Source organism: Phalacrocorax carbo, chromosome 3, assembly GCF_963921805.1.
Source record: "Phalacrocorax carbo chromosome 3, bPhaCar2.1, whole genome shotgun sequence".
Taxonomy (NCBI): Eukaryota; Metazoa; Chordata; class Aves; order Suliformes; family Phalacrocoracidae; genus Phalacrocorax; species Phalacrocorax carbo.
Genome location: NC_087515.1, coordinates 125,903,038 through 125,927,933, shown reverse-complemented (window position 1 = coordinate 125,927,933; position 24,896 = coordinate 125,903,038). Strand labels below are relative to the sequence as shown.

General features: G+C 49.8%; 1 protein-coding gene across 1 annotated transcript; it reads right to left on the bottom strand.

Moving 5' to 3' along the window:
* Positions 1-1,879: 1,879 nt before the first annotated feature.
* On the bottom strand, positions 1,880-24,896 carry FAM167A (family with sequence similarity 167 member A). The gene is made up of 3 exons (XM_064448261.1): positions 24,561-24,896; positions 15,434-15,993; positions 1,880-5,769 (listed from the first exon to the last, which is right to left on the bottom strand). The coding sequence occupies exons 2-3, from the start codon at positions 15,821-15,823 to the stop codon at positions 5,506-5,508; spliced, it is 654 nt and encodes a 217-aa protein (XP_064304331.1). The 5' UTR covers positions 15,824-15,993; positions 24,561-24,896; the 3' UTR covers positions 1,880-5,505.

The window sequence follows — 24,896 nt, the reverse complement described above, 5'->3', positions numbered from 1 at the left end:
GACCTTTGCAGATCTCCGCAGAGCACTTATAGCAGCATTCCTGCTTCCCATTGAGCTGCCTCCTTATCTACCCAGGCTGCAAGATACAGTGGTTGGGGGAAACTCCCTCGGCCTCCCTGAGCAGTCACCATCCTAAAGAAATCCCCTCATAGCACATGGCATTTTTGGAGCAGCTCTTTCCTACCCACATTGTTCCCAGGGAGGACAGACAATGATCTAAGAATGCAACGCTCTTGAAACCCCTCCAGAAAGCTGCAATTTATGAGCAGCCTGTTCCAACAGGCAGAGGGAGATTGTCAGTGGAACAAAAACATTGTGCAATAGCCCCCATCCTCCTCCTCCCCCTCCAAGAACAGCCGGCTGGGGACAGGACCAAGACCGCCACCAGGGAAAGGGGGTGTCGGGGAAGGTGCAGTGGTGAAGCACTGGGCATCTTTCACCAACATCTCAGGGCTTGGGCATTGCAAACCTCTCGTAGTGGCTGGCCCAGAATGTTTCACAGCACACTGAGGTGCTGAAGGTCACCAGGATGGCTTGGCTGCCCCAAGGCTCAGCCCACAGGGACTCTACACCGTCTGCCGTTTGCAAGGATGGGGCAAGTCCAGGTCTCAGCTGCTCTGAATGATGGGTGCATGGAGCTGGTGTCTTGGTCCTTCATAAAATAGATTGAAAGGAGGCGATGAAAGCCAGCCTGAAATCAAGAGTTTGCCCCAAATCTGATCATCGCTTACCTTAAAATCTACATCCAACCATTGCCCAGCGTCACACGAGTAAGTGTGGTCATCCAAGGCTCAGGGGTGTCCCCTGGTTGGGGAAGAGAGGGAGGTTCCAGTGTTATTTAGCTTCCCAGATTTCCTGGATAGCATGGAGACCAGTGGAGAGGATTTCAGGAGCAGTTTGCACATTTTTTGGTGCTGCTCCTCCTTTGGGTGGCTGCATAACTCACCTGGACACCGGCTGGGCTATAAGCAATGCCCAAGGGGTGATTTCTCCCCAAGGTTTTGGGATGCCTCGCTCCCTTGTGCGTAACTCCTCAGACACGCCACTTGGTTGTAACACGTGTAGCGAGGGAAGCGAGTCTGATTCTGGGTTTGGTGTGTAGCCTGCCACCTCCTCCTTGCAATCCTTCCCCCCCTCCTTCCCCCCCAGCTTCTGTCTTCCTCGATCTAAAATAAAACCCACGTAGCAGACAGCAGTCTGTGAAGAAAGAATCCATGAGGTGCTGGGAATACTCCAGCTGGGTGGTTTTATTTTTTCCTAGATATATATATATAAAAGGTTAAGACTGTGATAGCTGAAATGCCATATAGCAGAGGCACTCTGAAAATTCAGTCTGTAGGTCCTTAAACATGTCATTCCGTGGCTTTCCTGGCGTAAGTGGGACCTATCGGGGCATTTCTGTGATGACATCTCCGTTGAATTTCATTAAGGGTTATATGGAGTCAACTGTGGGAGACATTAAAATACAAATCGCTCACTGATTATACGGTAGCACTTCCCAGTGCCAAAAGAGTGAGCAATGAGACACTGTCCTAGGAACAATGACCCTTTTTATCGTTACTGCATTGGGGTTGTGACAGGCGAGTGAGGTCTTGTCCATTAGTATGTTGTGGTGGACCATGCCAGGGAGTGTGGCCAGTTGACTGTAAGTTAAATTGTGTAAAATTGCTTTGTTCTTCCTCTTAACCCACCCAAAGGAAGTCAGAAATCAAGCTGAGCCAATTAGTTTTTAACTGATTTCTTCATGCTGAAAAATATATAGAGCTTTGGGTTGACTAAAACTTCAGGGATTGGGTCTAGCCGGATGAATGGCTGTTACTCATGGAAAGAGAGAAAGTAGGAAAGTTTAATTAAGACTATTCAAACAATGTTTGAATGAAAATGAGCTGTTAATGGTTTCAGTTTGAAATTAATATTTTTAGAACTGTTTTAAGTAAAAACAAAATGTGACCAATTAAACACCAGACTGACTCCCCCCATCCAAAAGTTGCATATACGTGAGCTTCTGGGGGCAAGAAAAAATAATGTGAAATTTGGTCTTCGGGTTAGCCCAGAGAAATCCATGGTCTTCCAGTCTGGCCATCTAAATTAATAATGCAGTTAATTATTCATATGGACTAGTTTCAAACTCGCTCTTTAATTTCAGCAAGGAACATGTGTCACTGCTGGGTGGGTGTGGACAACCCTTGAATCAATGTCCAGTAGATCCCTGCTTCAAACAGATGGAGCAGCAGCCACCTCCGCGATGCCGCTGGTGTTCCAGGTGGAGATGCCACCACCTTGATTCAGTGGTCGACACATGTGGTTGCAACAAAGGGTATTTTCAGGATGGTTTTTTCAGGTATTTTCAGGACCCCAGCAGCATCAGCCTTGGTTGCCACCAGCCTTTCTCTGCAGGCATTGTAGCTCACCTAGGAAAGGGGATGTGGCTCTGAGTCATTTGTATGAGGAGAGGAACCATCACCCGAGGGCCTGAATCGTCTCATTGCAGACAGCTGAGACCTGGTGGCTCCTTTCTGGGAGTTTTTGTGGTGGGAGCAGTGACCTAAACTCACATTTCTCAAGGCCCACCCAACCTTTGGTTTACTTGGGTTTTTTACAAAATTCTAGCAAGAATCAGACATGCTTCTATTTATTTTTCTTCCCTAGCCTGATAAATTTTAAGTGCCTGGACCCACTTTTGACTCAGTGACTGACTAACAAAACAGCACTTAATTTAAAAGAGTGATTTTTTTTGGGGGGGGGCTTTCCCATACATTTTTGTCTAAATACGTAGTGTTCCCACCTTAATTTCATTCCGTCTCCTCCAGACTGCAAGGTGGGGCAATTGCTGATGGAGCTATAGGGGCATCCCAGTGATGTGTTTGGATAGAGAAACCTGCCCGGAAACCTTGCACACCTGTAAACCTTGAACACACCAGACTGGTGCTTCCCCGACCGCTCGCCAGGCAGAGCTGGAGCTGCTGAACACAGTGAGAGACCAGAGGCAGAAATCAATACAGACATAATTTTATAATTAAAAAATTGTGCATTTCAACAAACAGCTGGCAGTTATAACCATCCTCCGTTCCACTTAATGCAGAAAATACATGTCTGGAACCCAGACATCTGATATTTCTAATGCCACATATAATGGCCTCCTAAGACTGTGCTTGTACTAACCTCCTGCATTTGGCTACAGACAAGAGCCCAAAGGCAGGTCCATCCTATAGTTGGCTCTAGCTGATCCTAGAGAGAACCAGCCCCCCTCTTCAAGGCATTATTTTCACTGAAAAGTTGTCGTTGTTATCTTTTGATCAAAAATGCTTCTGAAAATCAACATGTGGGACATGAATTCATTTTTTAATTAAAAAAGTAAACAAAGATGAATTTTAATGAAGTGTTGTTTTTTTTTTTTTTTCCAAGATGTCCATGGGGAAATAAGGCTATTTCTCTACTAGTAAACTAAACAGCATCGTGGCTGCTTGTCCTGCCCAGAGGCCACAACCCGATTAAGCCTTCACTGCCTGGGCAAGTTTCAGCACCCAGGCAATGCACTGATTAACTTACAGATATAGATAGAGCTCCAGTGCCCCAGATACCACCTTCTTTAGCAGAAAGAAATGATACTCAGTGACCTTTGAAGTGGAGAGGGAGGCGTCACTGAGGGGTTACGTACTACGGGAGATAGAGGACTGAACTCAGCCCCAGGGTCCCCTGCCAGTCCCCAGCCCTATGTGTCTATGAACCCCTTCACGATGTTAATTTGTTCCTCCTGTGGAGGCAGACAAATTATTTGCCTTCTCTGCATTGACCTAAGCACTCTGTTGAAACCCCAAGTCTTGAAGCCTCATTGCATCTTCCCAGGCTCAGCAGAGTCTCATCGGCTTCTGGTTCACATCACGTTTGGGAACAAAGACATGGGTCTACCAATCAGCCTCCCAAGAGAGGCATCCAGCGGGCTCACATGCACACACACAACAACTTACACACACACAGAGCTTATAGACACAGTCGGGTACAGGCACATCAACACAGCCACACAGCTTTCAGCCCTGCGCTGGCTTGCATCTCCCGCTCGTCCCCAGGGCTTGGGCTGGTGCTGTGTGGCCACAGTCACGTTCACTCAGCCACAGAGCTCTCTGCTTGGGCGCGTGGCGGAGAGCAGAGTTGGGCTGGGGTGATGGGTTGAAACATTTCAGTGCTCTGACACGGCCAGGAGAGGTGTTGGCACAGGAGGGAGAGCCTAGAGGCACCCACGCTCCCTCTAGACAGACTGTCTTGGGTGCCAGGTGTCCCAAGATTGCCATGGCTAGTCCCCTTGAGTCCCTGCCCTTGCTGGGCTACACCACGGGTGTCTCTGCCCACCGTGCCACGTATAGGCAGGTGTGCAGGTATGTGCACTGAAAGGCAAGAAAATATAGCATCCATCTTTTATACTGCCAAGCAGGGAGGGAATCTCGTATGTATACTGCAGGTCCAAAGCTCATCGCAGCAATATTTCTCCCTTTAATTTTATAGTCACATTTTATGTTCATTACACAAAAGTCCCTTTTCTCCTCCTGAAGTTCCTTTCTCTGATAGATGTGTGTTGCTACAGAGGATCCAGGATTTGCTGGTGCTGCTGTTGGGGGAATGTTAGCCTGGGGGTGATTTCTCTGATATGAGATGTCTTGGTGTAAGTTACCTCCTTTGCCTTACTGCTTGTGGGGGTAACCACACGGTGTCTTGTGGCCACTGCTGACAACAAGATCAGGAACACATATTGCTCTGGGTATAACTTCTAGGGCACACAGGTGACTTCTGTCTGTCTGGAGTCTCTATATAAAAGTGTTCGTGATCTGTCCATAATCTATACCACAGGCAAAATTAAGCTAGAGTACACTGGACTCAATGGAGCATGTCAAGAAACACATCTTCTTACCGCTTGTTGGAGCTGCATACCACGTAAACCACAGTCCCTCACCTGCTTGGAGGGCTCCTTTCCACTGAAAATCAGCTCCCTACCTGAAATAGCCCCATGGACCCTGTGCTTGGGCCAGCAGAGGCTGAGGATTGATGTCCAAGGAGACATCCAGGGAGGAGAATGACTCTAAAGAGACGGCTCTAGCCTGGGAGGAGGTAAAGGGGAAGGGAAAAGGGATTTTACTTTGCTTTGTGGTTGATCTTTGTCAGCCCCTCCTTTTGATTTCTGAGTGCAAACAGCCACATTTGAGCTGCGTTCTCTTAGTTGCTGTGCGGGGAAAAGAAGGAGAAGAGACTGCAAAGGAGCAGGCTGAGTGCACGTCTTGGGTTCAGATGCTCTCCACGGTTCCTCTGTGCAGGTCCTGTCTTCTCAATGAGCATCTCCGTGCCACCTCAGCTCTGCTGCTCTGCCCTGCTGCTAAGACCAGCTGTGGGTTCCCTGTTTGCTCCTGTTCCCTCTGCCCCTCTTTGGCCTCTTTTCACCCAGCCATGAGGCGGAGAGAGCCCTGGCGCTGCCCAGTCCTCTCTCTTTCTCCCCCATCCTTCCCTCTTCTTCCCACTTCAGCACAGCGAGAACCGGCGGGAGTTGATGTTCATCTTGGTGACCCCAATGAGCTTGAGCGGCGTGGAGAGGCTGAAGGAGCTCACGAGGGGAAAGTCGCAGAAGAGGTCGGAGAGCTCATCCCTCTCCTCCAGCTCGTACGTGGCATCATTGAGCATGCGCTGGTGCAGGTGGCAGGTCTGCTCGATCTTCAGCTTGTTGATGTCGCTGCGAAGGCGCATGAGCTGCCTTGCCAGTTGCTGGTCCTGCAGGCGCATCTCTGCCTGAAACACAAGTCGGAGGGTGAGGAGGGAAGAGGGTATTGGCAAGGGCACAGCAAATTTGCTCATCATGCTGCTCCCTGCACCAAATCATTGGAAATATAACTCGTCTAGAGCTGCTACCCCATTGCAAAGAACTGGGAGGGAGGTGGGGGTTTTCCAAGCCAGCGATACATCCCAGTCAAATACCAGATCAGGATGGTGAATTTTTAGCATTCAGGAAGTCTGTGCCTGCTCAGGTTTTCAGGAGCACCAGGAAACTGGTATTAAAGCCACCCATGCCAAGGCTGTTGGCTTAGGCATCCCTCAGCGCAGGCTTCGTAGCCTCTGTCTCAACCTTAAGCAAAGCCCAAATTAATTTTGTTCATAAGGGAGCAGCCACGGTGAGAAGCAGCAATTAGAGTTGGAAAGGACCAATTAAAAGAGCCCCAGAGAACTGATCTCCACATACTCAACCGAGGTTTCCAGCCTCCATAAATCAGCTGGTTCATGTCAGCTGGGAACACGGTCCTCCACATCCCCCCCCCCCCCCCCCCCCCGTGGCTTATCTCACTTATTTGAAGTGGCTTTTGGGACTGGACCTCCACGTTTTCCCACAGGGGAGAGAACAACTATCCCGCAGGCTAATGAGCTAAGTGTTTCAGAGGGTTTGTTCCTCCCCTGGCAGCTATAACTTTGAAAGGTGGAAGATTCAGAAGTGATGAAAGAAAAGAGCTTTTTTTTCTTTTTTTTTAATTCCAACTTATAATTAAGCAGAGAATTTATTGCCACAGGATATTGGGGGTGGTGAAGGAAGGAGGTGATCACTTGGTGCAAGAATCAGCCTTTGTCTGGGTAACAGAAGCAGGCAGAGCTAGAACAGCAGATGCCAAGAAGACAATCCCCATGTCTCACCCCATGTCCCTGCTCACAGAAAAGCAACAAACCACAAGTCACAAAGAAAAGAGAATAGAGGGAGAGAAGCCGAACAGCTCTTAGCAAACCTGGCGGCTTAAATCTCCCTGTAGCTACTGAAGACAAGGAGAGAGTGAAACTGGCTGGAAAACAGTCCTACATCTGCCCCGATGCGATGTCCTGTCTCTTTCCCTGGTGTCGCCTCCATCGCAGGACACAAACTGGCACTGGAAGGAGCCCCGTGGTACCAGGGCTCCTGATTTTCTTTTGTTTGGGTTTTTTTCCCCTCTCCCTGGGTATCTGCTGTCCTCACCAACTCCTCAGTGCATGAGAGGATGCCCTGGGCTCGTCTCCAGCTGCGCTGTGGAACTGACCTCACCCCAAATCCAAATCCCAGATTTGCATCACTATTTTTTTGGCTCCGTATGGTTTGAATGAGCTCAGAAACAGACCCAGACTACATCTATAGCAATACATTAAATAGTGCATTGCAACAAGGTCTCTCCACTTGATTGCAAGCAAAGTCCTAGCATCCTTTGAGCTGAGGCCAGCTCTCACAGTCCCAAGAAGTTCCCCACAGACACCCTTCAGGAGTTAACACAGTAGAATTCATCCTCAGAAGGCATTTGAGGATGGATGGATGGATTTTAACAGCATGGACATGGCCGGACCATACCAGTTTGCCTCCAGGCCTGAAAATGAGCTGTTTAGTTTGTAAGTACAGTTGTAGCTCTAGGGGTGGCGGGTAAATTTATTCCTGGTCTGGTGGCTTGTATGTGAGGCTGCAGAAGGGAAGGGAGGAAGGAAAATTCCCCTTGCGTGGCTCCATGGGTGGCCCTGGTATTTCTACATGAGACTTTTCCGATGCCTGATGCATGGGCTGCTGCCTCAAGGGTGTCAACCGGAGCAGCCTCGGGGTTGCTCTAGCTTGTGGCACAATCCCTCCCCCTCCAGGCAATGCCTCCAAAGACATTGGGATTGCCCCTTGCAGCATTGCCAGTCTCACAGCAAGGGGAAGCAACCACCTTAGGAGGTTGAAGGGCTCGGAGGGAAGCTGTTTCCTGCAGCTGTTGGAAAGCCTTTTGCAATGCTGTGCTCAGCGCCTAAGCAGAGAGCTGTTATCAGCGTAATGAAAGTTAATCCAAGCCCAGCAAGGCTTTTCTCACTCCTGCACCATGGAGGCACCCTGGAGGACCTTGCCTGGTGCTCTCAGCCAGCAATTAGACACCAGCGTGGTTGCCTGGAGAGGATTAAGTCACCTTTGTACAAATCTCAGAGCGAATCTTTCTCTCTCGTGAAACCTGGCAGGGTGGAAGCCATTTACCTTCTTCAAAAAAACACTAAAAACCTGTGCCCCCAGCAGAGTAATGCCACCCAGCAGGTTTTTCTTCTCCCAAGTGAGTTGTAACAACAAAAAAAAATTAATTTTGTCGATATTTTTCCCTGTTTCACAATGAATGTTGCAACTTGATATTTTATCAGGAAGGCGATCGTGGGCATTATTGAACTGACCCTTGGACGTTCTTTCTTGTCAGTTTATCAAGCTACATGAGAAATGTCAACAAATGCTTTGATTAAAAGCTTCGAGGAATGTGGGATAAAAAAACCCAAACACCAAAAAGGGTTTAAAAATGAATTACGAGGCCATTGTGGAGAGGGATGTGAGCTGGAAATTGCAATTTTTCCCTTGCAAGCCAGCTTTCCACTTTTTGACTAGTTCTTGCTTCCTGTCTTTTGAGGAAGCTGTCTTGATTTCATGCAAGCTGGAAGACAAAGCCCTCCAGGGCATGTCCTTCAGGTGCTGAATCTCCAGTCACCCTTCCTTAACCCATCAGACCCTCTGACCTTGGCATTTGCCAGACCAGCCTCTTCTGCAGCCACATGGCCTGTAGGGTGGGGGCAACATGGCATGGGGCAACACCACCACTCATCTACATTGACCATCTAGGCTGTGACACCATCTTAGGAACAGCCCTGGCTGGCTGTGCTCTGGGGCTGAACAGGGAACAAGAGTGACCTGTCAGATGTGCTCCATCAGCCAAGCCTTTCCCAGGGGGATAAAGCCCTCTTCTGCCCTCCAGGAAAGACAGGTAGATGGGTGAGGAACAAAACCTGGCAATGGCTGACTAAAGGATGATGTGCACAATGAGGAGATGGCACAGGGAATGAGGGCTGTCACCATTTGCACCCCTTGGGAGGCCCCCTTGTCTTCCCAGGGGCGCAGGAGTGCCTTGCATGGTGATAGGTCCCATGGAGGCAGGTCCATGGGGTGATGGCTGGGTGGGGAGCAGAGCACGAAAGGCCCCACCATGGGAAGGAAGGTTGGGCTGCTCTGCAGGGCATGGCCTCTCTCACTACTCCTGCTCATCACCAAGGCTTGGCTTGAGATGCAAACACCCTGTCCTCCCTCCATGGATTTGTCCTGTCAAACCTTGCTTTGTTTAAAGCCACTCAGAACATTAGCAAAATTTGGATCTGGATCCAGAAATCCTCATTCTCCTTCTCTTCCCCAGAGGATCCTCACAAGTACTAGAAACATTCAATCCATCCCACACTCAGGACCGAACCATCTCTAGAAATGATTAATGATCTCTTTTTAAAAGGAGCACTGTCTGGTCAGCGAAGCTCCACAAAGCTTCCTGGAAAGACATAATGGGATTACAGGGCCCACATCGTGGGAAGCTGTGGGTTTTCGGTTTACAGAGTTCAACCACAGGGCCAGCCCCCACAGTGCAATCCGATGCACCAGTTCATCTGTGTGGGATGACAGCATGATCCCACACACTCGGCGCAATGTCCTGGAGAAACCCACGGGGAGCACCCAGCAGAATCCATGTATTTTACTTCCTTTGAGTCTCACATGCCAAATGCAGCCTCAGGTTTGCCCTGCTCATACACACCGCTTTTTAACACGCTCTGCCTCATTCTGCACGCCCAGCTCCAGCACTCAAGGAGCTGCCCTTCGTCTGCATGTGTGGGGCGCGCTGTTGGGATGGACAAGCTGCTGGCTTGAGATTCTCCAGGTGGGAGGAGAAACAAAACCCAGATCCTTCCTGGCAGAGGAACTAGTGCAGCTCTTAGGCTGAATCACAAAGCTGGACCACAGAGGCCCAAAGTCTTATGAACCAAGGAAGGATTTTCTGTTTGGACTGAGCCACAGAGCCTCCCAGGGATGTTCAATATGGGGAAAGGAAAGTTTTGGATGCATCTTTGCCTGATGCCCAGTTTAGGTGGCTTAGGTGGCAGTAGCTCAGGGTGTAGCCTCGACTTGTCTTCAAGTTTTCCTTAACCATATGGTCACAGAGAGAAAGGCCAATAATGTTCCCGTTGCCTGTGGTCCATCTCCCTGGACTGCTGAGGGGGGAGGTATCAGCAGAGAGCACCTCATGGCGTGGAGGTGTGGAGCTACTTGGGACCTCTGCCCAAAAGAGATATGCCCCATCGACAGTATCCCACTCTGTGGTCCATGAAGCTCAGGGTGATGGTCTGTGGAGAAGTGGCTGCTCCCGTGGGGCTAGTCCTTTTTAGTTCCAAAAGACCAAAAGGAACTTAAATCTAAACTGGTGCTTTCCTAACCGAGTGCAGCCACTTGGATTCAAGGATGGAGAAGCACAGGCCAGTTATTAGACCCTTGCCAAACCCTTCAGAGAAGTCAGTTAAGTCTGTGTTTTGGTTTGAGGATTCATCTTCAAAGGTGCTCAGATGCCCCTCTGCCATGGCTAATTTTAGACGCTCACGCCCTTGTGGTGTAACCCACAGCCCAAATGAGGTATCCAATCTCTTTCTGCAGTGCCTGGGAGTTACACTCCAGCAAAGTCCAGGACACCTTTGCCAGCTGACACACGCAGAGCCTGACGTGAGTCCCACATCTCACACTTCTTCGGTGTTGAGCTTAGTCTGTGTTGACTCCCTCAGAATTAATCCTATTACTGTTCCTGAGGGAGGTAGTTACCTCTGGTTTTTGTTAAATTAAGGGGTGCTAAAATGCTTCCAGGACTGGGAATGCTGCACCTAGGAGAAAACCCACCACCAGGGGAAAAGCCTGGCAGCTTGGCATCTGGGTGAGGTGAACAGAGGGACATCTCAGCGGGCTTGCACATGGGCTTACACAGGAGAAGAGCGCATCATTTCTCAGAGCTGCAGTTACATCTCTGCTACACACATAAATCCACATCCACCCCATGAAACTCCCTCCCTCTGCAAAACTGGGTGGATGTCCCCTGGGTACAGTCTTGTTGTGTAATAACTCCCAAACTCTGCCCCTGTTCTAGCAATTTAACAGCAGAGATGACCCCGCTCTGGTGCCTGTGCCCAAGTCCTTTTGCTGCTTTAAATAAAAACACAGAAAAAAATCCTTCCTGGACCTGCTATGTAGCAGAGGGCTCCCAACGCATGCCAATCTCCATACCCATGCTCTAGACTCCTTCTCCTCGTCTCCTCCTCTGAACAACCACAGAGCAACCTGCAACGAAGCTCAATACTGGTTTGGTGCCGCATTGTTGCTTAAATTCACTTTTTACTTGTTTAGCCAATATCAGTATCCCAAATGGAAATAGTGGTAAATATTGAATAATAAACGCCTGACCATCTGGACATAGGTGTTTTATGATCTCCCAGGAGAGACCATCAGACATTTGTGTCCTTTTTCAAGAGTCTTTCCTGCATTCTGGCTCACACACCTCAGATTTCAGTGCCAAACATTAGTTGATTTGAGATGTATTTTCCTACTGGGTCAAAAACTGAACTGTCCTAAGATGTCCCAGTTCATAGCAGGGTTTTGTTCTCTAACCACATTTAGGAGGAAGAAGACTCTGAGGGCTTAATTTTAGAACTTGTAAAACCAGACAAATTTCAAAAACAAAGAGGAAAATACAGTCTGACCACTCTGATCCTTGGGTCTGTCACCATACCCAGGCTGTTGATGGCTTTACTTTCAGCACTGATGAAGAGCAGCCACACTTGACAGCGCAAAGGCAAACACGAGGGCAAAGAAGAGGCAGGGGGAGTTGGGGAGGGAAGCGTTCCAGCCCTGGGGCGGTTCAGCACGTGCTGAGTGCTGCAATTTGCTCGCACACCTACACAGAGCCTCTCAGCGCAGAAACAAGAGCAGGAGTTTGCATGTCTGAATAAATCACCTTCTCGGGGCCAGGTTCTCAGCAGGTCCCAGCTGACATGGCTGGCTGGAGCTCAGTGGGCATATGTCAGTCCTATAAACCAGGGCCAGGACTTCATGTGCAGAATCAGGTCCTGGGACAGGTCATGTGGGGTGAAAGACCAAGAACAACAGATGCACAGTAAGACCTTGGGTTTGCCCTTCACTTCTGAACATGAGGAGCCTGAATCTGGCTGATCCTGAACCAGAGCAGACTCTGAAGACACAGAGGCAAACTCCTTGCAGTGATGGATGACCCCTTTTGTGTGAACTGGCAGTAATGCTTCAGATTTTACACATAACTTTAATTTTAAAGCTGGACACTCTTGGACTATCACTTGACCAAGCAACTACCCCAAGCCATGGCTGGTTCTGTAGCACCACGGGCACGGGGAAGTTTGGGCATACACATGCTACTATATTCACTTTGCTGCCTTTACTGGTTCTGGCTGGGATAGAGTTAATTCCAAAATAGGGTGGTCCCATATAAATTGCCTGTTGGGAACAGTCCTCAGCATGTGCAAACTCCTGAAGCTCTAACTGCTTGGCAGGGTGCTAACTCGAACAAGCCAAGACCATGCTGGGGCCATGCTATTGAAATAACCCAGCCTAAACACACTGGTAGCTGTGATGGGGGTTGCACAGGGTGGGTGATGGAGCTGCATGCCCTGCATTGCTACTTTTCATTCTGAAAAGGACATGGGGTGGTGTACTTCTTCCCTGGATAAAAATCTCCACGTACACCAGCTTTTGCCCTTTCATTGGATAGACGAATCCTACATACTCTAAACTGACTTCTCATGAAGGGCAGTGGGGGAGAATTCACCCTGCAGCAGAGGACAGTGTGGTGGAGGCAGATTTCATCCCAGTTATGACTACTAGATCATTTCTGGATCATCTTCAGAAAGCTGCCTGGGATGCTCAACACTTGCTTGGGGCAAGGCTGGGTTGCGTGGTGCTCCCAGGTCTGTGGTGTCCTACATTAAATCAGAGCAGAAGGATTGATTGCCTGCTTAGGGTGACCTTACCCAAGGGGTTTGGGGTGCTGGCCACCTGCCTGCCTGCCCCAAGCAGGGTACTGTTCTTTCCAGCCTTCATTCCTGCCTTAAATAAATACCTAAACTTAGCAATAACTGGCCTAATCTGAAGCCTTCCCGTTTGCTTTACTATCACAACATGGGAGTAAACAAGGAAAAATCCTTGCTGTGTTGGGATGTGTGGAAGCTTGTTCGTTTATTTGAATAGAAACTGGGTTTCACCCTCGAAATGTAATGTGAAATGCATCTTTTTGTTCCAGCATCCTGGGATGCGATGGCCTCACTGTGTTCTGTGTTTGCTGGCAGCTCTTACCCAACAATAGTGCCTCCAACATAGCTATTTAGCTGTGTGGTCAGTCAAATACATGCTCTCTCTTTTGGGGAAATCATTCTAAATTACATGAGTCACGTCCAGATCCAGCAAAGACTGGTATAATTGAGAGACACGAAAATGGAAAGTGAAGAACAATTAGGGTTTCCTTTGCCCTTTTTCTTCTTTAATTTAAACTTTTAGTTTTCATCAGATGGTGGTTTATATACCACACCCAAGTCTAAAGGGTACAATTGGACTCTGAGACAATTTATACTTCCAACATAGGCAGAAAATGAAGGAACAAAGGAAATCTTTTAAAATCCAGGGCTCTGAGAAGGAAAATCTGCTTCTTACTCTCTTTCGGCATCTCGAGCTTTGGGGTTTACATCAAGTGCACTGTGAATTTAAGATTGCATTTAAGAAAGCATGGACCCAGATTCAGGTCTCAGATCAGTAGCTGAGATTCCTCAGAGCACTAAGTGATTTTAGGAGATCAGCTCGAAACTCTTTGTAATAGTCCTTGATTTCTGAAAGCACTGCACTCTCCTTGTGAAAGCCATGGTCCTGAGAAACATCACAATCACCAAAACCGTGAACCACCTCTGTAAATAACTTCTCTAGAGATCAATATAGCTGGGCAAATACAGCAAGAGCAACAAAAAGTTGACCAATAATGATTCTCTGGAGCAAAAGTCACAAAGAATTTTTAAAAGCTATTATTCATTGTGCATGAGAAGTTTTCCTCAAAGACTTTCAGTGCTTATGAGAAGCAAAGCATTTGCACAGGAATATTTTCACACATGCATCTGAAGCTCTGCAAATATTTCTGCTGCCAATACAGTTGCAAATGCTAGTGGAACTCGCAGGCAAAATTCCACTTAGGCAACAGAAGCAAAGCCACATGACATGAGTTGTTTCTAGTCATGTGGGCCAAATAATAAAGATTTTTAAATTCCAGTTAGGAGAAGGGAAGGATTCACTGGGAAGTGTGGTCTTGGTGTCTGCTTGCTCCTACACTTGTGAAGAGCACTGGGGCTCACTCTCCAGCCCTGAAAACAGCTGCTTTGATCTGGTGGTGTCCATGCTATTGACTTTCTGCTGTCTCCAGAAAAGACATGCTGCATCCATGCTTTCTTCTGGGAATTATCCCCAGGCTGTGCTGACTCCTGAGCTGGGCTGGGAGCTGCTTAGGTCAGTGCTAGCTGGCCCAGGCCAAATTTGTGCCAAAGACCATAATAGCAACACAACATGTAAAAGATGAGCTTCCAGCACCCGTGCCCTGGTTCTGTGTATTTTCCTGGCATAGGTGTAGCATCTTTGTGTTGTTTCCCTCTCTGTGAAAATACCTGCTCATAACCACCAGAAACAAACATATGTATAAGATTGGGCCTAAGATTGGGATGGGAGGATGACAGAAATGTGGACTAGCTTCTAATAGAGCAGGAGACGAGAAAATGAACCTGTAAGAGCTGGATGAGGAGGGGTCTGAGATAAGGTTCTGGCATCATGCATACAGCAGAAGAAGTGATATTAGTCCTCAGGTACTACATGGTCAGAACAAGAGGTTTCCACAACAGTTTGAAACAAAAAGAAGTACTTGGTCTCACCATTCACCTGCTCGGGGGAAGCAGGTCACCACAAGACCTTATAGGGAGTCATGAGTTTAAAAAAAAAAGAAAAAGGGCAAATTAGGCAAACACTTGGAGCTTAGATCCGCTAATGCATGTTAAATGCAGTGGTGAGCATACAACCTCCCGATGGGGGAGTTCCTAAACCACTGACAGCCACAAGCTGCAAGGGCAGATCCCGGGGATGGATCTAGTCATGCTTCCTTCTTACAGCCTTATGAAGCATCCCTTTGTGATGCCCATCAGAGAAGGGTATCGCACCAGCAGTGTCCCTGCGTTCATGGTGTACTCATACCTGCTGTATTCATCTGTGTTGAGACAGAATTACAGAAGCAGGGGAGGGGGCAAACTGCTAAAAAGTCCTAACCAGCACAAGCTACCATATTTCCCCAGCCTGCTGTATGCCAGCAGGGATGCTGAGATGACCCAGGTCCTTCTCTGAGGTTATGGGTGCTCTGAAATTTGCCTTTTCCCTTCCCTGGCTGCTTCTGCTCCCACCAGCCACAGAAAATGCAATGACTGATTGTTGTCTTTTCACCTGGAGCTGAAGGCAGATAGGAACAAGGAGTCGCTTGTTTCCTCATTCATTTTTTTCCCCCTCTCGAAAAAGTGTGCTGTCTAACAGGGACAGGAAACCACTTACCAGTTCCTTCCTGAGCCACGTCAAAGCTTCATCGATGCTCTCAAAGCCACCTATTCTCCCTGAGGTAAGAGTCACCTTGTCCTGGGCAGGGCTCCCATTGAGATGCAGCTGCACCTTCCTCAAGGGCACAGTCTCCCCCATGGCCTTTTTGGCCTTGGTTGCCTCCTCCTCCTCCTCCTCCTCCTCCTCTCCTGCTGGCTGGGGGCTCTTCCATGCCTGCTCCTCCAGCTTTGCCTTCCACTCCAGGTAGGATGGGCGCCTGGTCTCGAGCCTCAGCTTCTCCGTCAGCGCCTTGAGGCTCCTCAGATGGTCATCAGGAGGAGCAGCACCTCCAGAGCCGGCATCCGTACTGTCCAGTGTCTCTTCTATTTGGATTTTGGGTAGAGACATCCTCTTTGGGAGACAGATGGCATAGGGGTGTGCTGCAAGGGGTCAGGGATGGAGGCAGGAAAGCCTCAGGGCTGGACCAGCTCCTGTGGTGTGCCAAATGCAGCTTGTGGGAAGCCAGCTGTGGTGGTGGTGGCTCCCGCTCATGCACCACGCTGGCCCTGGATGAACACCTGGAAGAAAAGCAGATGGTTGGTTTCCAGTTTGAGAAGGAAAATTGAGTGAGAAGGGAGAAACAGCTCCTGCTGCAGCGGAGGGAGTGAGGGCTTTGGGAGAGGCATGGTGCCAAGGAGCTCCTGGGGAGTGTTACCTCACCTCCGCTATCTGACTGCTTTTGGGGCAGGAACAGACAGGCTCTGGCTTTTAGGGAAGGTCTGGTTACTTACATCTCCAGCCTTCACTCAAGGGGCCGTGAAAGGGTTGCCAAGGAGGCCAGGACACATTCACAGACTGGAGCTGTATCACACAACCCGACACCCTCTGGAGACAGCGGTGGCTGTTGCTGGGGGTCAGGGTGTCTATGCGCGATGTTTTGCTGATTTCCTGGGTGGCAAACCTACACCTTTCCACTCGGGCAAAAAAAGACCAGGTGAAGTAAGACAACCCAAACTTCTCCAAGAGTTTGAGCTAAAAGGACAGCTGGAGAAAGCAGCTTTTTTTATTTCCCGCCCCCCCAGTATTACAGATTTATGTTTAGGTCTATGTTTACTAAAGATGCCAGCCTGCAGCCATAAGAATCAGCTCCCTCCTGTCCAGCAGGCTCAGGGCAGGAGCATGGTCCCCAGCCAAGTGTGGGAGTAGCTGGGGTGCTGGTACAGCTTGGGCTCAGATGCCCGCACTCAGGGAGACCTGGATCTGTGGTTTCCACCCCTGGACAGATCCAGTCTGCCCACTGGGAATGGCCCCAGTTGTTCTTTTGAAAACACCCTGGTGGAGGACTAGCGCAGAGTCCTGGGAAAACTAACTCCTCCTGCCATGAGCCGTGGATTCGGAGAAGCTGTGCCCACAGCCAAAGCTGGCCTAGCAAACCTGCCTCTGTGGGACCTGGTGGGACAGAGGACTCTAATAACTTTGCAAGAGTTAAGCTCAGACAGTTTCTGCATTCATTTGATGGTAGGATCAGATAAGAGACTCTCTCAAGGTCGTATGCTCAGCTACGGCTGAGCTCTCATCTAGACATCAAACACAAAACAGAATACCTTTTTGCCTGCCTGGTAACATGCCCAGGAAGAGCAGCCAGGACGTATGCAGCTTTCTAGCTGGATGCACTAAACCACAGCAATATAAGTTACTCAGCCATTCCTTTCCCTGCTACTTGTACCCACGAAGATCTGTGTAACTGAAATCCAGACCATAATTATGCCTCTCAAACCTTTTCAGTAAGAAGATTCAATTTAAAATAAACACCAACAGAGAGCAAGATTTATCCCACAATTGTGTGCAGGCACATGAGCTGAACGAGGAGTTGATAATATACACACAGACAGTCTGGGGGTGGAGAATTAGTCATGTTGCGGTCTTGTTCCTGCTCCTATTTATGTTAATGAGAGTTTTATGGTGAGTGGGAGCAAACAGAGATACTATAACAGGTTGAAGCCAACAGCTCTCATGCCTGGAGCAGGAAGAATTTTCCTTCTTCTACTGAAAAATAGATCATACAGAGGGGAGAGCAGAGGGCTGCCCTGTCGGAGAGGCAGGTCCTGCACTGGCTCTTGCACGGATGCCCAGCAGAGCTGAGAGCATGTCAATGATTTTCACTTGTGTCCAGCTCCAACCTGCTGAAATCAATAAGAGGAAACACCTAACAACTTTAAAGACCTCACTTCTGAACTTTTTTTCTGTCCATTGAGGTGGAGATTGCTAGGGGTGATCAAAGCCAGCAGCGCAATAATCTGCTGCAGCTCCACGCTGGGCTACTGGATTTGGTAACTCCTAGAAGAGATATTTTTACTGTAAGGCTGACTTTTCTGAATGCCTCAGCTACAAAGCAGAGCCCCCACAAACTCCTTTGTCTTGTGTCTTCAGCACATATAAAATCCTCAGAGTGGAAAAGGCCCTTATTATTTGAGCCCTGGGTACCGCTCAGTTAGCATTCAGGGCACTGGATGCTGAAAGCATGACAGCAGTTTGGAGCATCCCCTTTGCCATAACCCTGCTGCTCTCTCTCCCTCCCCATCACCGCCTCCCAGCAGCTGGGGAGGGATTTGATTTTCCTACCCTAAAAGCAGCGTTGATCCAACCCATCCTTCACCTCCTCCCAGGTGCAACACGAAACTTCTCATTTGCTCTGTAGGGACACCCCCAAATAGGCACGTCTGTTCCCCAGCCTGGCCTAACTCAAAAATGACAGAAAGGATCCTCCCCTAATTTCCTGTCAATATCTTGGATTTGGGTCAAATGCCTGCTGTAGAAAAAAAAGACCTGAAAGTGGTAAGCGTGTGAAAAATAGCTGTGTGCGAGGCTGCAATACAAACCTGTCCGCTGCCTGAGAGCTACCTAATTCCCAGGAACGAACCTGGCCTCTGGCTCAAATCAACAGACTCCCATTCTCCCTGCCCAGGCTCAGTTACCCTCTAGGCTGGCCTGTGCAAGTAAATTTAAGTGATTAACCAATGATTTGTCTTCATTATCACACTTGGCAGGCTCAGGGAGTTCATGCCACGCCTAATTAGGGGTAATAGGATTTCAGCACCAAAATGGGGTGAGAGTCTGTTCCCACCTCACTCTGAGCCTTTACTCAGGGTTTTCCCCCTTCCCTTGCATGAATCCTATCAGTCCTGAAGGCACAAGGACACATCAGGTTACTGTGACAACAAAACACCCTTTAATTTCTTTGCCATCCGAGGAGTCAGCTTAACTGACCTACCCTGCGAGCTGTAATGCAAAAGGGTTAGCAGAAGTACATGACCAGGGTGGAGAAATAAGACTGTCAAACTGGATTGGGTGTGAAGTCCTACCACACCAAGACTCACGGAGGTGGCATGCCCTGAGGCTTGGCTTTTGCATGGTTGCAGGTCAGCAATGCAAGCCCTGCTCTCCCACATGCCAGACACACCTTGTGAGGCCCACTGGGTGTCCAATGTTCTAAGAAACCGTGTCCAGTGGCACAAATTGCCACCACAACTTCCCACTGCCGCCGTTCCTCCAACCCTGAAGCAGATGCAGAAGAGCTGTCCCCATCACACACCCCCAGCCATCCCTGCACATGCAGTAGAGCAGCGGATCAGGAGACCCATGTGAACATCCCCTGACAAACCAGGTGTGATGGGGCAAGTACTAGGAGACACAGGGTGTGAGAGAAGCTTCGCTTTGTCATCACTGATGATGTATAACAATAAATTCAGATGCTGTTCATGGTCAAAGGGGAGATTGCACAAAATGATGCTAGACACAGCCTTTTACCCTGCTGGAATTTTATGTGCTTGAGAAGTTTTATACATCTGTACCTTCCCCATCAGCTTTCTGTGCCCTGGTCAGCTTTGAACATGAAGCATTCACGAAGCAGCATTGAATGGTATGTGCTAGACCAGGGCAGCACAGGTACAGCCTGTTAAATTAAGAGCTGTAAATGAGGACACATGATGCTTTGGAAGGTCACATGCTGGGCAGCAAGATGTCTAGGAGAAGAAAGGAAAAAAATGAAAGGAGAAATACTCAGGGTGGAAACGAAAGGGGGAAAAGCAGATTAAATAAAACTATCAGCCAAGGAAGAGGTGTGGGGAGCAAATTATTCTGCTCTCTTCACTATTCCTGGCGGGCTTCATCTTACTGTAATACCATTTTTTGCTGCAGAGGAGCGGCAGTGGTTGTAAGAGTCTGGATTACTCTGCTCATCCAGAGAATAAAAAGAGCCTCAGTATGAGATAAAGCCCAGGCTGAGGGAGGTCCTTTTGCAGGATGAAGGGGTGCCCTCATGGCACTTCTGGCATGAATTAAGCAGGGCAGAGGTAATGGTTCAGCCTGTTAATGACCTTCAGGAAGCACTTCAGCCCGTTTTATGCCTCAATTTCCCTCTTACTGAGCAGGCAGGTCATGCAACTGGCTTTCAGGAATAAAGCTCTGAGGATCTTCGGAGACATACAGAGATCCACCTCTGGCATCTTCAGGTATCTCCATCTCATCCGGGTCCCCATGCTCTGACTATAACCAGTGTAGGGACTCCCTCTAGGATCCACTGAGTATGGGATGCAGATCCCCTGACTGTCTGCAAGGCGTTTGCTCCAAGGGTTTGCGTAGGTGTCATTCTGTGGACCACGCAGACACCCCTTGATCTCCTACAAAATAAAACCCTAGAGCAGATTGCACCTGCTAACATCACCATTGAGCTCTGTAGATCCTAGTGAATAAGGAGGACCCTGAGCCTGAAACAGCAGGCTGAAGAAATACTGAGGTGGAGCAAGAGGTGGGGGAAGGTGCCCGGTGTGCTTACCCCTTGCAGGCAGAGCTGTATTTGCTTGCTTTCTTTTTCCTTCTCAGCACAGCAAAAAGGCAGGGATGGGGTGAGGATGTCTGACCCCCCCGGAGGTCTGCAGCAGGTTGCCAGCAGGGCATCGAGGATGAGATGCCTGTGCAAGGGGGTTGCCATAGCAATGGAGTTAGGGAGGACTCTGACTGCTGCACGGTGGTGGATGGAGGATCCAGAGCATCCTCCAGGCAGCATTGATGCTGAAGTCCAGGGCAGTGGATGAAGGGAGGAGACACCCATCTGGGTCAACACCGCAGCTCCCTGGAGCTGGTGGTTCCCTTTCAGGGAGCCTGTACATGAATAACTCCCTTCCCCATGCCAAAATGACCTCACTCAGGAGAGAAGCTGCTGTGCCATGTGGGCTTTGGAGAGCTCGGGTTCTTCCTCACCCTGTGGTCCCCTGCCACAGCCCCCGCAAGCAGCATGGCTGTAGTACGCTGCTCTGCACAAGGCTCCTGCAGAGATGGAGGGCAGATTGCTCCCCTGGCCACCCCACAGTCTCAGAGGAGAGCCAGTCTCCCTGGCTTATATTATCCAGCATTTTGACACCCGATCCCTTTCTGTAGCACCTTCAATCTGCTCCTGCGGAAAACTGGTCTGGTTCCCAAAGTGACCCTCATCCTCACTACCCCTAAAAAGAGAAGACTCCAGCAGCCTGAAGATCTGCCTGACCCTGAAGCCAGGGCTCCTCCAGGGCAGAGGCCCCTGTTGAAATTGGTGCTGTCAGGATAAGATGCTCTCTGCCTGCTCACAATGGTTGGGGCAGGATGGAAGTGGGTCTGTCCTTGCAAGGCTGGAGGGGTCACGGCAAAGACCCCAGCTATCAGTTAATGCCCACTGGACCGAGTGTCCATGGAGACTGCCTGGCCATACTCATGTGGGCTGTGAGCTTGGCCTTTCGTCCAGGGGCAAGACAAAGACACCAAAGTGACCAAGCTGGGCATCATAAGTAGGAGCACTGGTCCACGTCTGGTGACTCTTCCTTCAGACCTCCTTGCAGGGCTGCCCACGTTGGCTGTGACCCTTCCCACACACACAGAGTCCCAACTTCCAGCCTAATACATGACAAAATCCCAAGGAGGAGCCAATTTTCTGTCCCTGCGTTGATCCAGAATGCAATGTCCTTGCAGGGGTTTGGCGAGGTGGTCACAGAGCTGCTCCATGCAGTGAGCTCAGATATATGTACAGCACCTGGTTTAATGGGATCCTGAGTGCACCTGCCCATTTACTGCCACGAAGAATTCCCTAGAAGACCTCCCAGACAGCTCAGATGCTGAGGTCAGCAGCAGGGAAGCAGCCCATCCTGCTGCTTCAGCCTTTCAGATGTAGACGTGGCATTCACAGGTACACAGGGGCAAGAAGGAAGAAGTGGGGCTTTCCATTCGTGTATGACCTGGAGCAGGGTGAGCATTCACCCTGACATATCCTTCTGCCGAAATGACCCCCAGACAGACCCCCAAAGAGTGTAATGAGGGGAGAGCAATCGGTGACTGCCGCCAAGCCACCAGCCTGACAACAGGAGCGGAGCAGAAGCACAGAGATAACAGGGGACCAGTTTGCACTCCCTGCCCTAAGGTATTTCTCCCAGGCTGATCTCCAGCATCACTAGTAGTGTCAGAACCTGCTTCAGTAAATACATCCGTCCCTCCCTGCCCAACTGCGTGTCGTCCCTCCTGTCTCCCCTGCACAAAATCAAGCCTGCTTCTTTTGAGGAAGCAGGACTGAGATTGCTGCCTGCTTTAGATGGACCCTGGCAACTCCATTTTCAGCTCAGCTCAGCTCCCATCGATCAGCGGATTTCCAGCAGTCAGGTGGAAATTCTGCATGAAGGTGGGCATTTCCAGATATTTGGCATTCCTGCAAACCAGTCTTCCAGTGAGTGGGAAGCATTTGCAAACTGGGACGCTGGAGGGGGTCAATGCTCTCAGCCCATCAGGCAAAACCGGGTATTATTACTCTTAGAGGAAAAGGGGTTAAGCAGCAGTAGCAAATGCAAGCTTACACACTCCTGATGAAGACACCCTGTCTACCCTAGTCATCTTCTGGTAAGGTCTGTTGAGGTGAAGGGAGCCATGGATTATGGGCAAGGATTGCTCCTCCATGCACTGCCCTGGGGTCCTAGCAGGTTTTGGGACCTAATCCTGGAGGTGGCACACCTAACCTGTCCCCAGAGATGCCCCCGAAAGGACCTGTGGTTTGGCAGAGCCACTTCCTTCCCTTATCTTCCCTGCTGCCACCCCAAGCACAGCCGTGTTTCAGCAAGGAAAGAGCAGCCGGAGCAGCCGGGGACCTCTGTGCTCGTGCAACCAGGGTAATGTGAAGGGCTGGGACTCCTTGGGAAGGAGCCAGATCAGGCTGAGAAATGCTCTCTTCCCAGGAGACTGGCACAGGGAGTTATTTTTCCCTAAATGCATCATGGAAGGCAGAAGGCTATGTTTTCAGAAAAAAAATAAGCCACCAACAAAAAAACAACCTCTTTCCAGCTGCGCTGGGCTTCATACTGCCCAGCACTGAGCTCACCCCCTGCAGAGACAAGCGCCAGGGCCAGCTCCCGCTGGAGACCCCAAGGCTCCAAGTTAAATTGATCAGGGGAGCAGGGTCAGCCCCCCGGTGATCCCCTAATCCCCTTTACATCCCCCCTGTCCCATCCAATTACCCGCCCTGGCGGCTGCCCGAGCAATGCTCATACAACCTCTGTACTCAGACCTGCCTTCTCCCAGTGCTGAGCTGCACTTTGTTATTTAATATTATTTAAGGTGAGCTGCTTGCAAAGAGACCCCCGCACTCCCTTCCCCCGGAAAGGCTATATTACCCTGAGGCTGCTTATTATTATAATTTTCATTCTGCAGTGTCTCTGCTACATTTTACAAACACCTAATGGCCGCGGAGCTATTGCCGGAGAAGCCGGATCTCTCCCATTCTGCTTTATTTTTGTGCTGTACAGATCCCCCCTTGAAGAGGTACCACTGCATTTGAAAGCAGAGGAGACCTGAGATGCAAATAACAGCAACAGCCCCAGTATGCTGAAATGATGGCTGGCAAAGAGAAAACCCATAGCAGCCAAAACTGGCTTGTTCCCACTGAAAACTGGGGAGTCCGTGGGATTCAGGGGATGAGCAGACAAAGCCGAGATAACGGTACCAGCCAGACATAGGTTCTCACTGGAAACAAGGCACTTGGTTTTCATCCATTTTACCCCCCCTTCCCTGGGGTCCCTGATGTAGAAAAGCTCCGAAGGGCAGAGCAGTGCTGAATAATACAGGGAGCATCACTGGGAAATAGGGAGGTGCTTTCTTAGCACTGCACGGGTGCCCGTTGTGGGAGAGGTGTCAGTCTGCACGGACTGGAGAGGGTGCGGGCTGTCGATCTGGGTGGTGTGGGTGCAGGGGTGTGCATCGCACCGGGGTGCGCTGGCTGGGTTTGCACAAGCGCTTGTGCTGGGAGGGGTGTGGGCTGACGGTATTATTTTAGCAATTAGCTCCAAGCTGTTATAAAGGGCTCTGAAGAAGTTCTGGGTGATTTCCCCCCCCTCCCTCCCCCCACCTTAGTGTTAACGTGAGCTGCGAGGGCCAGACCTGAGCAGGTGGAAACCTGCTGTGCTCAGCACACAGTGCCTATTTCAAAAATCAAAGGTAGCTACGCCCTGCGTATCTTTTTAGCTTTGTCCCATTATGTCAGCACTGCACAAGATGACAAACCTTTCCTGGGCTTTTGCAAATCCTGGGGAGGGGGCAGAGGGAGCAACAGGTGATCATCCTGAAACCTGGCCAGGCTCTTCTCCATTACACCTCATCCAGTGCAGAAAAATCCCCCTGAAGGTGGTGAGTACCCCCACACCGCTCCCAGCTGAGAGCAAAATCCACAAGCCTCGTTGTAAAGGAGGATTCAAACCCTGCCTGGATTTCCAGCCTGTCCCAATCAACAGGGAGCCACCGTGCGGGCCATCTCCAGGGGCGTTCGGCAAGGCAGGAGATTGCTGCTGGGGCGGGGGGACGACAATGCAAGCCCCCAGCCCCACCATGTCATAGCCAGCGTGCCAGATCCCAGGGCTGAACTTCACGATGAATGGGGTCCCCATCACCCCTACCCTGATGCTCCCCAGGGACCCGATCCTTGCTGCTACCCCTTTCCGCAGGGCTAGAAAAGCCGGGGGTCCCCTCTAGCACCAGGCTTCTTTCAGACAGCTCCCGTCCTGGGTGCAAGTGGGTGTCCCCAGGGTGGCTGTGCTCCCCCCCAGCCCCAGCATGGCCAAGCCAACGTGAGCAACAAACTTACCGGGGACAGAGTCAGAGGAAAGATTGCACGGACATCTTGGCTCCCTCCTTCTGCCTCGGGTCTCCAACTTGGTATTTGCAGAGCAGTGTCACCAGTGCCTTCAGGAGACTGTCTCATCCTCCTCTCTGTCTCGCTTCAGAAATCTGTGTGTGTGTGTGGTTTTTTTTTTATTTAAGGGACTTTTTTTTTTTTTTTCCAGCGGTTGCGTCAGGCCTGTTGCCTGGAGACAGGCGAGCTATTCCAGTTTGAGCTTTTCAGTCCAGATTTCCTCTCTCTCTTTCATTCATACCACCAAGCCCTGAACCTACCTCCCACCATGCAATAACCCTGGAGAGA

Coding starts and splice junctions, on each gene's coding strand:
- FAM167A (XM_064448261.1), bottom strand. CDS start 15,823: ATGTCTCTACCCAAAATCCAAATAGAAGAGACACTGGACAGTACGGAT. Junction 5,770..15,433: donor CGTGGCTCAGGAAGGAACTG/GTAAGTGGTTTC, acceptor CTTGTGTTTCAG/GCAGAGATGCGCCTGCAGGA.